The sequence below is a fragment of the Perca fluviatilis genome, chromosome 8, assembly GCF_010015445.1.
Source record: "Perca fluviatilis chromosome 8, GENO_Pfluv_1.0, whole genome shotgun sequence".
In the NCBI taxonomy this organism is placed as follows: domain Eukaryota; kingdom Metazoa; phylum Chordata; class Actinopteri; order Perciformes; family Percidae; genus Perca; species Perca fluviatilis.
The window spans coordinates 34,594,972-34,612,674 of record NC_053119.1 but is presented as its reverse complement, the minus strand read 5'-3'; the positions used below and the strand labels follow the sequence as shown (position 1 = coordinate 34,612,674).

At 41.0% G+C, this 17,703-nt stretch overlaps 1 protein-coding gene across 4 annotated transcripts; it reads left to right on the top strand.

The window, feature by feature from the left end:
* The first annotated feature begins 512 nt into the window (after positions 1-512).
* psme3ip1 (proteasome activator subunit 3 interacting protein 1) lies at positions 513-17,466 on the top strand. Of its 4 annotated transcripts, XR_005639996.1 has the most exons (10): positions 514-634; positions 2,283-2,334; positions 2,846-2,982; positions 3,084-3,182; positions 5,961-6,082; positions 12,952-13,091; positions 13,828-13,907; positions 15,922-16,131; positions 16,853-17,114; positions 17,341-17,466. XR_005639996.1 is itself a non-coding variant. In XM_039808033.1 (9 exons), the coding sequence occupies exons 3-9, from the start codon at positions 2,856-2,858 to the stop codon at positions 16,855-16,857; spliced, it is 783 nt and encodes a 260-aa protein (XP_039663967.1). In that variant the 5' UTR covers positions 514-634; positions 2,283-2,334; positions 2,846-2,855; the 3' UTR covers positions 16,858-17,235. The 4 variants fall into 4 exon arrangements, 3 of the variants coding, with proteins under 3 accessions (XP_039663965.1, XP_039663967.1, XP_039663966.1); XM_039808033.1 differs by lacking the exon at positions 17,341-17,466 and having other exon boundaries at positions 16,853-17,235; XM_039808031.1 differs by lacking the exons at positions 16,853-17,114; positions 17,341-17,466 and having other exon boundaries at positions 513-634; positions 15,922-16,348.
* Positions 17,467-17,703: the final 237 nt, after the last annotated feature.

The following is a 17,703-nucleotide window of genomic DNA, read 5'->3' as shown; positions in this document are numbered from 1 at the left end:
TAGGGACTATTAAGATTTGTTTTTCTGGCACCAAGTTAAATAACTACCAAAAAGAACAACATTGTTGCTGTCCCTTGCGCAATATTATATTGGAATTGTTACGTGACAGATAGCCTATGGAGAAAAGGTGAAAAAATGCTTGTTTTTTTTAAGTTGATTCATAAGTTTTATCCTGTGAAATTGTCACTTTGGAGTTAAAAAAACGATCTGTTCTGTGAATTGCAACCTGAAAGCATATCTCACTATTCGGGATCTTCAGATTTATTCGTAAACTCATACAACTATTATATTATTTTGTTATTTTCTCCTTGTTTTGAACATAGATGTATTGGGTTTTGAATTTTGATTCTACAAGTAGCCTACACCAGAACCATGAAATTAATTTGATTTTTTTGTTTTTTTTGTTTAGGTTATATTTGTTTTCTAGTGTCATCACTCGATGGCACGGTTGCCTTGTTTGTATATTGCACTTAATTTCAGCAATAAAGTTCATGAAGAAAAGTCTGTCGGCTCCTTTGCAGAAAAGCAGGTCGGAACTAAAGGCGCACGTTGAAAACAGCGACGGGATATTTTTACCGTGACACAAAACGTCATTGATTTGGAGCAGTTACATTATATCGACTAGCCGAGCTTGGTAAGTTTAAGTGACACAGAAATTATTCAACATGATGTGGAACGGTCATAAGCTGAAACTCAATTGTGCTTGGTTTTGCAGCTGAAAGTATTGCTTTTCCAACATGACACGATGTTCGGCTACTGACAGCGGTGACAACAGCTTGCTTGAATGCTAATGAAGCTAACGCTAGCCAGGGATTGCAGTCACATAACGTTAGCTACTCTTATCTGCGTGTCCACTGCTTTTACCACTCGAGCATGTAAACTACAGGAATAGGAAGCCAATGAGTGTGACTGGTGTACTGCAGATTGATTGCTGTTTTGTTTATACATTGTAAAATATAAATTGTATTATTAGCCGAATGTGTCCTCTGGCTTAAAAGGCTTAGCTACCTTTAGCGGCTAACGTTAATGTTGTTATCGTCGCCGTGAGTGAATCAACAGGGAAACAGACAATAAACCTCGTCTCATTGCATATCGGCTGTGCTGTCTTATGGTTTTCTTGAGCTGTCTTCGTGGACGAGAAGTTCTTTAAATTGCTATAATTTTAATTACTTGTGATGATTAAAGATGACCACAAGGGAGAGCCAAAACCTTACAGGTTGAGTTCAGATTAGTCCTTTCTTGAAATACAGGTATTAAAAACATCAATTTCACAAATCTCACACATGCTGTGGTTATCCAGTAGTTGTTGCGGTTTACATTTGTGCTCTTTTGGTCATGTAACTGCAGTAACGTTAGTGTGTTTCCGCCTTTCCATGTAGTGTCAAAATGACACCACAAGTTGTAGCCTACAAATCAAAACATTGTGACCTATAGATATTTTTGACTGTTTATCTCATATGACTTGGTACATGTGACCGGCATGGTTCAACTTATGTCATTACACTCTTACAGAAATGAATAAAAAATGTGAAGAATATAGGCCTGGTGGCAAATATCCAGATGCTAAAGTGCTCATATTATACCTTTTTGGCTTAATTCCCTTTCCTTTATTGTTTTATATATCTTCTTTGTACATGTAATAGGTTTACAAAATGAAAAAGACCAAATTCCACCCCAAAGGGACTTACCATCTTCCAGAGAAAACACAGCTTCAAACAGCTCTATTGTAGTCCAGCCTTTACTTCCGTGACAAACGTTCGTCACTTTGTAACACACGTTAAAATGCTCGCCTAGCTGCTAGCGTGGCACACCCTCATACTCTGCAACTGTCTGGCTAGCAGTCCTTACCTAGCTACTGCGCATTTGCAACTCCCAACAAAGATGGAACAGAAGTGTGATGCCTCACTCTGTAGCTAAAACAGAGAGCTCAACACACAGGGTGAAAAGAGGAGCTGCAGCAATGTGTAGTACAACAAAAATATAGTGTTTTTTTGAAAATTAAACCACGTAAACCTATTCTGATATAACCTCTAAATACAATAATGAACCTGAAAATGAGCATAATATGAGCACTTTAAGTAAAAGGAAATAGTTTAGTGCTTTAGTGGTGCTATTATGTTTTGATCAAAGTCCTTACAACAGATTAATTCATCACTGGGGCTTCTGTACCATTGGGCAAATTAATATTGCAGCATTGAATATGGTAGTAGTATGTTATTTCCCTTTCCATAGGGGCTTTGCACATGCATGTTGAAACTGTATTTGCTGCATTTATTCAACAGATGCATCACTGAATTGCAGCCTCAGGGGGTTTTGATCGGGTAATACTCGCAGGTAAGTATGTGCTGTACTCAACAGCAGTGAAGGCCGGGTTTTGCTCATGAGACTCAAACTGAGCATTAATGGTTTAGATTGATTTATTCCTTTGCTGGACTACATAGAAAAATAATAAATCAATTGAATTAAAAAATTGTCAGCGTGGGTCCCCTGAGAAAACCATTGAAAACAACTGCTAGTGACTTCTTCAACTAGTAGTCTAGTCCAGTCTTAAGTAAAAAACATAGGCTTACATTTTGGGAGTGATACACTACAGGGTTTCCCCCAGTGTTAAATTGCCCCCCCACCAGGCCTAAGCCACTGGGAATAATTTTTTTTATGTATCTTTAAGATGTATTTTTAAACAACAGTTTCAGTGGATGGCTCTGTTGGAAACTTCACTAGTACTTCACAGTACTAGGTGTAGTCATATATAGTCCAGTTAGCTTTTGGCACTGATTTAATTGCCCAATGGAATCTGTGTTTTAGCTTTTTTAAATTCTCTATTTCGCAATTGTGCTGTGTGTAGGTCAGTAGTAATGGAAGGGGCAGGGCCACCGGGCGTTGACCTCAGCAGGAAGTTTGTGTCGGAAGCTGAGCTTGATGAGATGAGGAAGAAGAGACAGGAGGAATGGGAGAAAGTGAGGAAACCTGACGACCCAGAGGGTAAGAAGAACACATTCACTTACTCACAAATCCGAAACGTGCCCAACTTCTGAAATGCATACAGCTGTGCATACACCCACATTTGTTTGTGTACTGCTCAGATGCGCCGGAGGAGGTGTATGACCCACGTTCCCTCTTTGAGCGATTGCAGGAGCAGAAAGACAAGAAACAAGAGGAGTATGAGGAGCAATTCAAATTCAGTGAGTCTTTGTCTCTGTTTCTTTGGTATATCTGTTATTAAGACTTTTAACTCAATTTGTCATATGGGTTTGAATTAACACTTTATATATAGTCAGTGGCAATGTGTTATAAAGATAAACAGTCATGCCAAGGATTTTTTTTCTAGCAGTACCTTTTAGTGCTATCAAATTGTAAATAGTCCACTTCAGCACTCAATTTCAAATTTCCGTCAGCTCAGTTTTACAATAAAACTGCTGCACACTGTCTAACTTGTAAAAAATTAATTTAATAGCTGCATGCTTAGTACTAGCCTGGGAACCAGACGAATCTGCCAAGTTCATGTTTCATTTGATCTGGCAGATACGTCTGGCTCCCCTCCCGTTCAGACAGATTTCCAGCCGACCTGGCCCCGAGCAGGCCAATCACAACTGTATATCTAGGGGTGGGTTTAAGACGATGACTGACAGAGTAGCATCCCCGTCCTTTAGATCTGTCTAGCGCAACCCACCAGACCCCCGAAACTCATTTAGGCAGTGCTGATCAAATATGACTCAAGATTTTGTTACTGTATTGCCTATTTCCCAGATCAACTGTTTTCAGAAACATGTTTTAGTGTACTGTGTAGCCGTAATGTAAGAAAGTTTGTGACCACGCCGCCATTTCTTTTCCTGCCTGAAAACGGACCAAGCTCAACTTGAATGTGTCACTCAGCGCTACGTCAAACATCTCGTTGCTATGAATGGTTGTAGGTCTATCTGATTGCGTCGAGACATTTTGGTCTGCGCCCATTGGAAATCAAAGATGAACTGAATGTTTCTAGATTACTACGCATTTGCAAATTAGTCTGGCGGTTAGTAGCAATTAAACTGCAAAAAATAGCTGTAAAATGTAGGGCTGCATGATATGAGGAAAATATGCCATACCGTTGTTGAATAAAATTGCTTTCTAATCTGTGGGAAACACTGCTTTTTGATATTAATGAACATCCGTTACATTCAAGCCATTGCCAACTGAGTTGCTACAAAGCTAATTAACAATATCAGCTTCACACAACTCTCTCTGTATTTCTCAGTATGGCTATGTTCAGAAGATGGTGTTGTCCGGCGACTTTCGTGCACAAAACTCAAGTGAAGATAATTACCTCTTCTGAAGAGTCCACCATGTTATATTAATCCTCCGTGTCCTCCTGGGTTACAAGTAACTGCGTGAAGGAGGGGTGGTGGTGGTGGTGGTGGTGGTGGTGGTGGCGGTGCGCGATCACGATCACGGAAGGCTTGTATCATGGGAATGCGCTGAAAGTTTTGTTGTCATTACTTAGAATTCCTCATGGGGGCGACAGAAACTACCGACTATAGCTTTAAAGGGATTACCTCCACACGGCTCTCACAGACCGTTTCCCTAGTCGTCCGATACCACTGCTTTGTCACAGATACTGAAGCGCAAGGCACCGGACCAACTATCAAAACAAAGAACGGAGAAACTCAGATTGCAACACACACAGAGGGAGCGTGACTCCATATATAAATATGTCATTACTCCACTATTTATTTACATAGCAAATATTTTTTGTTACTGCTATATTACCGTGCGTTCATGGACATCGGAAAAAACGTTTTTCCGAGTGAAAACGTCACCATTCACACAACTTCCTGTGGGAATTAGAGGTGGGAAACTCGGGCTGCATTTTGCTAACCGAGTCTCCCAGTTGGTGACGTGTTGTTGACAGCTGATGTTTGATGTAGGCGACTTTGGTTCACTGAACATATTTTAATGACAATAAACTGTTTTTATTGTGGACAAATGCCTCTGCCAATAAACATACACAGACATAATATGTTTCAAATTATTCATAAATAGGCCTATGTATAAAAAAACAAACATTATCCGTGTCTTTTCCCGTTCGTTGTCCTACAGATAACACAAACAAACACCTGGCGATGTGCTGTTTGGATGTTCGCATAAGAAAACAGCAGCAAATCTTTGGTTATTGTGGCCTCCATGTTTTCACACAACTGATGATCTAGGCTCATCTAGGATCTAGGTCATGCAAAAAGTTGTTATGTCAAACGCCAATATAACAGAAGAAGAAGAACACGCATCCCGACCATGTGAACGCTACCAGTCGGAAAAACAACGTAACCACGGGGGCGGTCCCTGTTATTCCGAGGTGGCATGAACGCGCCATGTATGTTCTAAATGTCAAGTACAACCCCGTTAAACCAGTGGTTCCCAACCTTTTCTGCTTGTGACCTCATCAGAAAAAAACAGTGTCTGGTTGGGACCCCTTCTCACATTTTAGCGGGCTATGAGTTGTAGCATTTTCACCAAAAAAGATATTTCCACTCTAAACTTCTGAGATGGTTTCATTTAAATCATTATTTAATTAGAGATTAGCCATTACAATACAAAAAAGCAAAAGGCCAAAACATTTCTAAAAATGTAATCTTTCCCACCTCATGCATTTTCTCACAACCTCCCATGTTTTGCCGACAATACTTCTGTGCTTTCACTTAAATAGGATAGTAATGGAGTATTTACATATTGTCTTACTGGTATTTTAATAATGAATGTATCAGATGGCAGATTTGCATATCCTGTCATTCCTTTATGTACATTATTCATATCAACGGTAAATGTGTTACATCTGTTAAAAGTAAACATGCCTTATTGTCTTTAACCATGAAGGTCTATTAGTGTGGCTTTATAACCGTCTCTTATGTGTTGTTGTTTTTTTCTTCTGAAAATTGCCATCACTCGACTGCCATGTGTTGAGAGCATGTTTGTTTCCATGGTGACAGGGAACATGGTAAGGGGATTGGACGAGGAGGAGAGCAGCTTCCTGGACGAGGTCTCCAGGCAACAGTGCCTGGTGGAGAAACAACGCAGGGATGAGGAGAAACAGGAACTGTTGGAATACAGAATATCCTTTTATCACATGTTGGTTTATATAAAACCAAACATTTGAATTAGCCAGTATCGCTCTGTGATTATGTGCCTAAATATACTAATGGGTTATCCCCCATTTTAGTGAGCAGTTTTTCAGGTTTAAAATAAGCACTGAGATGTAGTTGAAGTCACTGCAGTTGCACTTTGTGCGTCTAGTTTATTTTGTTGTTTATGAAATGAGAATTGGAGACTAGTATCAAGTACTTTAATAAGATGCATGCTGACACTCACAATGTGTATGTTTTTTGAATGTTTGCATTATATCAAAACGAGTAACAATTCAGACGATTTTAATTAAAATGAAACATTCAAACTGCCTCCAGAGCAAGACAGTCAAGTTTATCTCTAAAGAAGAGGCATGCCTTAAAAGCTTTCTTAAACCTAATACACATTTTATATCTAATGCTAAAATTAAAAGCTTAAGGCTAAATGTGTCATTCGTAATGCTTAGTAACGAATAGGGTCGTCATTGTTTTGATTTTAAATATTAAAAAAACGATCAAAATAAGCTTTGTTTTTTAACAATCGAAATCAGAAGCAGGATCGGTGAGCCCCCCCCCCCAGTATTATTTCCTCTCTTTACCCCGCCTCCTTGCCCACTTCCGTAGAAAAAAAGAAAACAGACGTAGCTTACCGGCTGGTAGCTACATAGCAGCTAAATGGGTTACATGGGTAACATTAGCTTACCCGTAGCCGGAGTCGCAGATAACGGAGAAACAACAGAACTGAAAAATCCTCCTGCTTTTTTACCTTCTCCGTGAGTAAGTTATGTAAAGAAATGAGGGTAAAGCATGTGGCATACGATGGGACTTCATGGTGTGTTCATTTGCATCTCTATAAACGAATGGTGCATTCACTTGCACTTCAATAATTAAAAAAACTCAGACTGTTATTGTGGCATTGCGTCACTGCTGAAAAGCCCATGTTTAGCCACAAATTGTGACACTCCTAGTAACGAAAAAACATGAATGCAAATTAGGGCTGTCCCAAACAATTATTTTTTAAACAATTAATCCAGTGATTTGTTTTTGATTAATCTAACAATACATTTTTCAATTAGCGATTATTTTCCTATTGCTCAATTATTAACAATTTACACAAAAAAATTTCAATAAGGTTCAAATCTCTATTTATTAAAATTGTTTAACACTGCACTGTTCAAGTAAAATGAATTTATAGTGCAACCTGAAGCCAGATGTAGGCTATCAATCCAACAAAAAAATTAAGTCACTTTCAGGAGGAATACAAAAATAAAAACTTAAAGTAAACCGAGCAAGTGCAAAAAAAAGTAGCCTGTATTTGCTTTTTTAACAATAGTAGGTAAAATAATGAATACGCTCTTGTTTAAAGGTCCCATGACATGGTGCTCTTTTAATGCTTTTATATAGGCCTTAGTGGTCCCCTAATACTGTATCTGAAGACTCTTTCCCGAAATTCAGCCTTGGTGCAGAATTATAGCCACTAGAGCCAGTCCCACAATGAGCTTTCCTTAGCATGTGCCATTTCTGTCCGTGCGTTCATGGACATCGGAAAAACGTTTTTCAGAGTGAAAACGTCACCATTCACGTAACGTCCTGTGGGAATCAGAGGTGGGAAACTCGGTCTGGATTTTGCTAACCGAGTTTCCCAGTTGGTGATGCGTTGTTGACAACTGACGTTTGATGGAGGCGACTTTGGTTCACTGAACATATTTTAATGACAATAAACTGTTTATTGTGGCCTTGACCAACTGCAACTTTGCTTGTTTGAAAGCCATGATGTCTCTCTCTCATGGGTGGGCCAAATTCTCTGGGCGGGCAAAGCAGAGAAAGGGGAGGTAACCTTTCTCCTTATGACCTCATAAGGAGAAGATTCCAGATCGGCCCATCTGAGCTTTCATTTTCTCAAAGGCAGAGCAGGATACCCAGGGCTCGGTTTACACCTATCGCCATTTCTAGCCACTGGGGGACTATAGGCAGGCTGGGGGAACGCATATTAATGTGACATTTTCATGCCATGGGACGTTTAACATCCAAGCTCTTCTTCCTTTAATCTTACAGTAAAAAAGTGCAATTTTAGCAACATATGAAATCAGATGTATGAAATAAATCCAACAATTTAACATTTCAAGTCACTTTCAGGAGGAATACACAAAAACATATAGTAAACAGAGCAAGTGCAAAAAGAGTAACCTGTATTTGCTTTTTTTATGAATAAGCTCTAGTTTAACATCCAAACTCTTCTCCCTTTAATCTTACATTAAAAAAGTGCAATTTTAGCAACATATGAAATCAGGTATATCAAATCAGTCCAACAATCTAACATTTCAAGTCACTTTCAGGAGGAATACAAAAATAAAAAACTTAAAAATAAAAAAAGAACGTAAATAAAAGTGCAATTTTTCTCTCTCCTTTCTACCTCCCTCTATCTCTCTTAGGCAGTGTGTTTCCATGTGTGCATGTTGAAGAGACGGTTAGGCATTGCTGTGGAGAAATGTGATCATGTCTACAATGCCTTGCAGTTGGGCTTGCTATTTTATTTGTCACAATGTTCCCAGCAGCTGAAAATAGCCGTTCGGATGGAGTGGATGTCGCAGGCACAGACAAGTAGGCTTTGGCCAGAGCAGCCAGGTTGGGGAACCGTACTGCATTTCCCTTCCACCATTGAAGGGGGCTATTTTCTCTTAAAATGGAGTTTTCTCCAAAATACAAGAGCACCTCATTGCTCACTACTTCACGGTCTCTTTCTTCTTCCTGGCCAGCATCTTCCTCATTGCTGTGCTCCTCGGAATCTGACGCTAACAAAGTGTCCAGCACAGACCTGGAGCTCTCCTTTGGTTGGGACCTGGCTGAGGCATCCAGCACACTTGCCTGTTCGTTGTACCTTCATTTGATTTGAAGTGCAAGAGTCTGAATTCGGACTTGCACTTTCAGAATATCATCTGCTGACAGGAACTTCAGTTTGCGAAAGCGGGGGTCCAGAGCAGCAGCAATTCTACAGACATTTTGCCCTTTAGCAGTGGAGGTAGAACAGAAATAGTAACATAAGCCTGGCCACTCAGGAACACAGTGGCCTGCTCTAAAGGCTTGAGCACTTGCTCCAGTTCCTCCAACAGAGTCCATTGGTCACTTCTGAGGTCAAGGTAGTGTTTACCCCTTTGCGTGACCTCTGGATCTGACAGGGCTGCGGCCACTTGCCATCGCTGCTCTAACAGGCGACTCACCATATGGTAAGAGCTGTTCCATCTTACTGCTACATCTTGAATGAGTTTGTGCTCAGGTGTGCCCCACTGTTTCTGCTTTTGCTTCAGCTTGCTGCTAGCCAGCTCACTCTTCTTGAAATGCTGTACAAGGCACCTTGCAGCACCAAGGGTCCTGTTAATCATGGCATCACTCTTCAGTGCGTGGTTCACCACCAACTGGATAGTATGGCCAGCACACTGATGGGAGGCAACTCCAGTCCTCTCCTCCAGGATCCTTAGAGGTGTCACAACATTGGCAGCGTTTTCATGGACGATAGCCAGCACATTTGTCACTGAATGAGAAATCGAACTTCTCTGCCACCATTTCCATCCAGGAAGCAATATTTTCTGGTACGTGGCGCTCCTCAAATGGCATTGTAGTTAGGCTGTATGAGGTCAGCTCCCAACTATTATTGAAGTGGCAAGTGACTCCTAAGGATGCCTCAGTGGCAAGACTTGTCCATACATCTGTAGTGAGTGCGAGTTTTATTTTAAAATTTTTTAGTTCAGTTTTCACTTTCTCCATGATAGCCACATATTTCGTTTCCATTAAATCCACAAAGTGGTTCCTGGAGGGAAGTGTATACCCTGTGTTGACCATGTCATGGAAGCCTTCACCCTTCATAATAGCAAGGGGTCTCATATCCTTGATTATCATCCGTAAAATACCCTGAGTAAGCTCAGCAGCCAACTGGGGTGTGCTGGATAGATTTGGGTTCTTCTAGTGAAAAAAGTCCTCCACACTGCTTTGCCTAACCCTGAAAAGGTGACAAACGTAAAGCACATGAATAATAACAATAATTGCAAATCTGACATTTTGTTTGATAATTGACACATCATTGCAGATGGTGATACTAGTTTAACCCTTGTGTGGTCCACACAAGGATTATGTACTTCCCTTTACTTTGTTGAGAATTGCTCTCTAAACCCTGTTTCTTGTAAAGTAAGTAAGTAAAGTTTATTTCTAGAACACATTTAAACACAGTTTAAGCTGACCAAAATGCTGTACAAACAAGAACTAAGGTGCTGTATTAACCCTTGTTTAGAGAGCAATTCTCAACAAAGTAAACGGAAGTACATAATCCTTGTGTTGTCCTTCGGGTCACTGGGACCCGAAGGACCACACAAGGGATAACATAGCCTACTAGACCCCATTTGTCAGACACCTTCAGAAAATATTATTTCTCGATCTCAAAAGGATTGATGTGATTGTTCATTTTAAATCGCTGTATATCAGAGAATCACTTTTTAATTATATACAAGGCTTACAATTTAAAATGGTTGCTAGAACATGGACTTTCATAACTGAAGTAATAGCCTATGTTAAAATAAAATAATCCCTGGCAAATGTATAAGGCAAGTTGCGATTTACAGAGTGTCTAATATAACAGTGTGTAATCGATTGGGTCACTCATGATGATGGTAAACCAAAAAAATAACTGACTGACAGTGTTTAATGATGCTTAATGTTAAGTCATAGCGGGGCATTAAAACGAATCAACGGACTAATGTACCGTTGGGCTACTACTGTAACTATGTTGATAATCGCACATGCTTGGGAGTAAAGCTTAGATCGGGCCCAAAAAATCAAGCCCAACCGTACCCGAGCACGTTGTGTCCGAGCCCGGCCCGACATATTAACTGGAATTATGAGCCCGAGCCAGATTTAAACCAGACAATTTTTTAATACGTGGGGATATCTGAAACAATCTGGCCTGGTTGCGCAATTATCGAAGACAGTGCTACAGATGGGGGAGACAACGATTTTAGCACAGTTTACCTCACACTCAAGTCAGTGCAGGACATCTACCCAGAGCTACGGGAGAAGCTGGAGAGGCATAGCTTTCTTCCCACCCAATTAGGCTAATAAAGTAATGATTAAAAAAAAAACACAAATGCTTGATCAAGGGCCCGGCCCTGCCTGAGGATAGTGGCAGGAAATATCGGTGTTTGGCTGCTGTTATCCTGACTCAGGGATCCCGGGTGTCTCCTCTTCAGGTGTTGTTGCATCGCCGTCGTGCTAGTGTGAAAAGCATTTTACAAAGTCTACAGACTACCATGTTGTTGTTGGCATTACGAGTAAAATACTCCCACACTTTAGAAGACCGTGTGCGAGCCTTTTTCTCAACGTGTTGTTGAACTTACGCTGTTGCTGGAGGCAGCCATGTTGTTTTTAGATTTCTACGCGTGACGCATTTACGCCGACGAATCGTCCCAGCCCTAATGCAAATTAGGCACGATTACTTTGCCAGGGGCTGAGATTTTTGGTTTACAAAACCCTTCCAGCCCGTACGCTATTTTGAAACAAAAAATTCTTGCTGCCCACTGAAACATCCAAAGTCTTTAATACTCAAGCTGAGGAAGTAGCAGGTTCTGAAATGAACTTTTTTAAATTTTCGTCTGCCACTCAGAAATAAAATCTGCCACGTTTGAAGTCTATGCGCTGAATGAAGGAATAACATTTTGACATAATTTAATGTAAACAATGTTGTCAGCTGACATATACAGCGATCCGCTCTTCTGCAGTAAGCTGATATCGACCAATATATCGGCCTGGCTGATTTCTCAGTCTAGCGCTTCCAGCTAGCGATTGTAGGAAGATGTCCTTTCCGTTCTTAATCCTGCTTACTAAGCTCTGATTGGCTGACTTTCTCCAACTGGAGAAAGCAGCTATGAGTGGGCACAATCGCTGAACAAATCTTAGGTGTGGGCAGCGGGTCAGAGGTCTGGAACCAGCCTGTTTTGTTTTTGCCGAATAGCATCTGCATCATATCACTGCATTACATAACCTTAATTTTAGCCCATGAAAGAAGCACAAAAATATACATATATGTATGCATGTATTTAGGACGGACCATCTAATTCATAAACAGAACTCCTGTAATCCATAGATACTCTGCCTTACATCACAGTGTAAATATTACACCATATGAAACTCTTTTCTATGCACTTTTAAATACATGTCCAGTAGTTTTGCTTGTTGGTTGTTGCTCTCTGTGCTCTTCATCTGCTCCTCTCTGCCACTCTCCCTTTGTCTTTGCCCGACAGACAGGTTGCTGACAGACAGGTTTGTGTGCAGATGAAGAACAGAATGGGTTGTCGTGGAAACTATCATAGGCTGGTAACTACGGTGACCGTTTTAAAGCAATTGCTGTGAACAAAAAGTACACGCACGCACACAGGTGCAGACCTTAGTTAACACAGTGAAAACTCATGACTGCTCGTATAAACCTCACCGACAGTATACATAATGCCCCTCTTTGTATCCGTGGTTTTTGTCTTGTGCTTTATCTTTGTGCGTTTTTCAGTCCATTTTTCTCTGTCTCTGCATCTCGACCCCGATTCCATGTCTCCTGAGCTCTGTCCATCTCTTGGTGTTCTTTTAGGCTTTATATCTGTGTCAACTCTCTCTGCTTCGCTGCGTTAGTGTGTTTTTAGCCTCTCAGAACTGTTTCACTTTTTCTAGCACACTGATGGAGAGATGTAATGGGAGGACAGAACGTACCTTGTTGATTGGACTGCTGCTGACTAGGTCGTGCATTTCTACTTGCCCATGGGGCCCACTGTTTGTTCCCTCTCCAAGGCTCCAATATGGTTTATTCACCTTAACTCGGTACTGTCACAGCGCTCTAGTGAAGCAAGTGTCCACGGAAAGTCGCAAAGAGCTGGAAAAGAAGGTGGCTGCTAAACAACCGGGGGCGGAGCAAAGGACCAGCCACCTGTCTCAGGCCCATCTATTGGCTGGAGCAGTCAAGAGACGCAGGTAGGCACACAGATACACATCCTTTTTAAAGCTGCATCACCTGATTTTGTTTTGGCTCGGGGGCAGCAGGACATGCTATGAATACAGCGCTGACCTTTTTAAAGTTAATATGAAACTTGTTAGAAAGCGCTTGCCTATTTCCTCATCCAGCAGACACCGAACAACATTATCATTCATTTGAAGTTGTTTGTGTTCATCTTAAGAATTAAGGTCAAATATTCACTCTCCTTTTAGTTGTTTTAATCTTCGCCAACTCCTGAGGGAAATATATTTCTCTTTAGCTGCTAAATGCTTCACTATGTTCACCAGCTAGTCGGGGTTGTACAGGAAGCGTCGCTTTATCAGAGATCTTTCGCAGGAAACTACTACCTGTTAAGGAAATGTCGCGCATGAGAGTGAATTGAGTCGTAAAAATTGTTAACCCAGAAAGTATTTACGAAGCTTTCAGACCTATCCCCAAGTCCACCTGCTGAAAGCTTGAGGAATTGCTAAGTAAATGAACGAATTTACAATTTTCTCACAATACTGTATGTGTGTCGCGACTGAACCTACAAGTTAAGTTGTGTGTCACAAAACCAAAACCAATGAGCTGAAAGACGCTAAAATGCTCCGTAGAGCTGAGCGGAACTGCAGTCGGTGGGTTTGTCACACATCTGCTACTGACCCTGTTCACATTGCACTCAGTCTTGATTAGAGCCGCTTTGAATCTTCAAATTCTCTTTGTTCTCTTACCCAGTTCCTCCCAGTCGTCAGACAGCAGTAAGAAGCAGAGGTTAACAACAACCGCAACGACAGGAAACGGAGACAGACACACAGGTGGGCTGCAGCCTGGGGCCGATATATCAGGAGGAATGTCTCTCTGTAGACAGACAGAAATTGAGTACTGTACCTCCTTGACAATTCCTGGAATTGCTAAATGATAGACCTATCCGACCAAAAAAAAAACACGTACACAGCTAACTGAATGCTGATGCTTGTGAAGGAATGGCGCATAGATTGCGTACAAGGAGTGTGCGTTTTTCTTCCACATGCAGAGCTGGAATTACTTTTATAATTGGACAGGACGACTGACCTTTGCAAAGCGGAAGCGGTCCGCCTCGTAATGGAAACCTAAGAAAGTCGCACCAAGGCCACCCTGAGTCTACAGAAAGCTCAGGGCTAGCTTGAGCTTGTGTTAATTACATGTTACATTAAAGGGTTCATGGTCAAACCGAGCCCAGGGTTGACATCTTTACATCGCTGAGTGTCTCTTGCTTTAGTTCAAACCCTGATTGTGGTCTTAACTGTTCACTCTACAGGGTAGTTGTTACCTGGTTAAGCTATATATTAGCCAAGGTGAGGTGTCTGTTTGCCAATAAGCAAAGCATGACTATCTGTAGCTATTACATTTTGCATGCATGGACCAAAAGTCATATCTCGATATATTTAGGCTGAATATCGATATACGATATATATCCCGATATTGTTTTCCACAAAGTGAGAGCAAATGTTCAGTCAAAGTCAAAGCCTAATATGACATGTCACAATTAGTTTTATAGAAACAGTTGCAAAATCAAATGAATAAATAATAAACTGGTTTCTTCACCTGGTTCATGATTAAATGCTCAGCTGTTCAAATAACAATAAAATGTAAACATAAATACTGTATAACAGAAGTACCTTTTTTTAAATCAAAGCTCCATAAGGTGCATATTTAAATAAAAAAATATCTTAAATAAAAATAGCCTATAATATAAATAGGCCAATCCAAAAGGAGGGGCGGGGGCGCGGGGAGCAGTGCAGAGAGCTCCAGGTCAGCAGCTTGCTTGGAGCAAGGATCAAATTTGAACTATATCGATATATGCGATATGGTCTAATTCAATATCGCATTTAAAGATATGTCAATATATTTCTTATATCGATATATCGCCCAGCCCTACCTACACTACATCAGTTCAAACATGGTTTAAAATATTTCAGGAGGGACTCATCAAGAAGTTTTATTTTTCGATAACATTGGTACGCGTTTGTTCTTTGTCCAGGGGCCCGTTTCAGGAAGGAGGTTTAACAAACTCTGAGTTGATTTACCCTGAGATGGGAAAGTCTGAGTTTTCGGTTCCAGAACAGCTGATTTGAGTTGGTTCAATCAACTCGGAGTAGGTTCACTCAGCGTTAAGCGCGTGCACCACCACCATAAAAAGGCAGCATGAATGGAGCCATGATACTACGATTCACCATGGCAACAACCACAAACAAATTGTTTGGCAATGGCATGCTCAACCCCTCTGGAACTGGAACTATTCATGCGCACATACAGCGAGTTTGAACATATATTTCGTTAAAAAAGCAACACTGCTGCTGCAAAATAGTGAGAATTTGTGTGGAGAAAATTCTTGCTTGAGTCAGTGTGAAAGCTCTAATATAGTGTTTTAAAAGGGTGTCCGCAGGGTTTTAAAAAGTAGTAAATCAAATTAGTGAAAATTAAGGCCATTAAAAGGTATTAATCGCAATTTTACGAGGTATTCATTTTTCTAATTATTTTTTTGCAAACTATGAGATGTTCATTTGTTTTATTATGTCTATTTAAGTTGATCTTGAGGAATACCGGATATTTCCACGTGCCGGTCACAAAGCGATCCTTGTCCTCACGGCTCTCTCTCTCCCCGATACAGAAAGAGACAGGATGAGTGGGGAAAACTGTGTGTGTGTGTCAGCACAAAAAAAAAATGTATACCATATATTTCTTGGTTCCATAATTCTCAGAGTTTCCTACCCTCCAATTTGAAATAGCCTTATACAGGGATGTCTGCATGTACACGCTCTGAATCTCACAGTGTGTTGTGCTGTTCAGAACAGGAGCATGGAGCAGCAGGAGGAGAAGCAGGGGGAGCTGAAGATCAACAAACAGTCCCCGGCCTTACGGCCAAGGCCCCGTCGGCTGCCCTGGGCTCCGGTCAAGGCGTGTTACACCTGCCGTCAGCGGCCGTGTGCGTCGGCGTTTTACCAGGACTCTGGGTTTATTCCGGCAGCAGCGACTCTGACAGCAGTTCGGACAGCGAAGGTAGCGTGGACGCAATCATGTTGCCGTACCCCCGGCACAGTAGGGCCTACAGATAGACATGACACACACACACACACACACACACACACACACACACACACATATACATATATATATATACACCAAAATGCAGTCCTTGCACACATGTACGGACATTCACATTAAACCTTTTTACATGTGCTTAGACAAGCGTACTCTCTGTTGAGTCTGAGATTATTGCGTGGAAGTTAGTTGTTGCATGCCTTCAAAATGGCTAGCAAACAGAAAAGGTATCCTCACACAGGATACACACACAGATTTAACACACACACACACACACACACACACACACACACACACACACACACACACACACACACACACAGATATAGATGTACACACACACAAGATGGAGCCAACAGAAGTGTACCTAAAAAGCACACAAGTTTAGTAGTTGCTATCCTCATAAAGCATAACACTGGCAACACACACGCACACTCATAAAGCATAACACTGGCAACACACACACCTAGCAAACATTTTCAGTATTCCTGTTGTTTTCACAGCTGTGAGTTGAACTGTTGCTCTTTGTCATCAGACAAAGTTCAGCCGAGTAATATATAATCTTAAGAACCAGTAACATTGAGACCAATTTAAACTCTACTCTGAACTAAATCTGTGTATCTATTTGTGATTTTTGCCATTGTGGCACCCTTCCTTCCCTCAATCACATCTCACGCAGTTTAAGCCGAGCAACCAATCCCGCACTGCCTACCCCGATGACATCCTTCCCCTCCCCCCCTACACCCAACCCTACTCCCACCCAAGGCACAGTGACTGCAAGCTGTGCTGTTGGCTGAGGGAACAGTGGTTGACAGCTGTGGAGCAAGGAAGAGACTGCTTTAGACTGTGTCAAATGATTCGCACCTTTTAGCTAGCAGCAGCAGAGGACAGAGAGCCGGGGCAGGACACACTTCGCTCTCCGTTTGGTTTAAATGCAAAGCGTGAGTGGTTTAAAAAATGTTTTTATCAGTGTGATGTAATGTGTTTTCTCATCAGTAGTTTGTTTTAAGGTTTTGGTCAAAGTCTGAGCAGAGAGAAATAAAGAGCCTCCCTTGTACTGTGTGTATGTGTGTGTGTGTGGAACTTTTTTGTTAACATCTGGGACTTTTTATGGATTTGAAATATGATTTTGCATTAAATCGGCCTGTTTTTGTCTCCCTTCCTTAGGTCAAAGGTTCGCTTGTGTTAATGTCTGTATCTCACCACCCATCACATGTATGTGTGTGGATATGGATTATGAATAAAAGGTAAACGTATCCAGTATTTCACAAGAAAAATGCTGAACTTGTAAAATTGGCTGAAATCCTTATCCCAATCCTTCAGATTTAAAATATTGTAATAAATAAATAATAATACTTGGTATAACCACTAGTGGTTCTGCATGCACGTGGTGAAACTTTTGGTTTTTAGAATAGACTAAAAGGAATACTTGACTGATTTAGCATTACACTCCTGTAACAATGTCAGACTCATGATGGACTATAATAAATCCTACACCTTCGACCAAAATATAAAGCTTTTATAGATCAC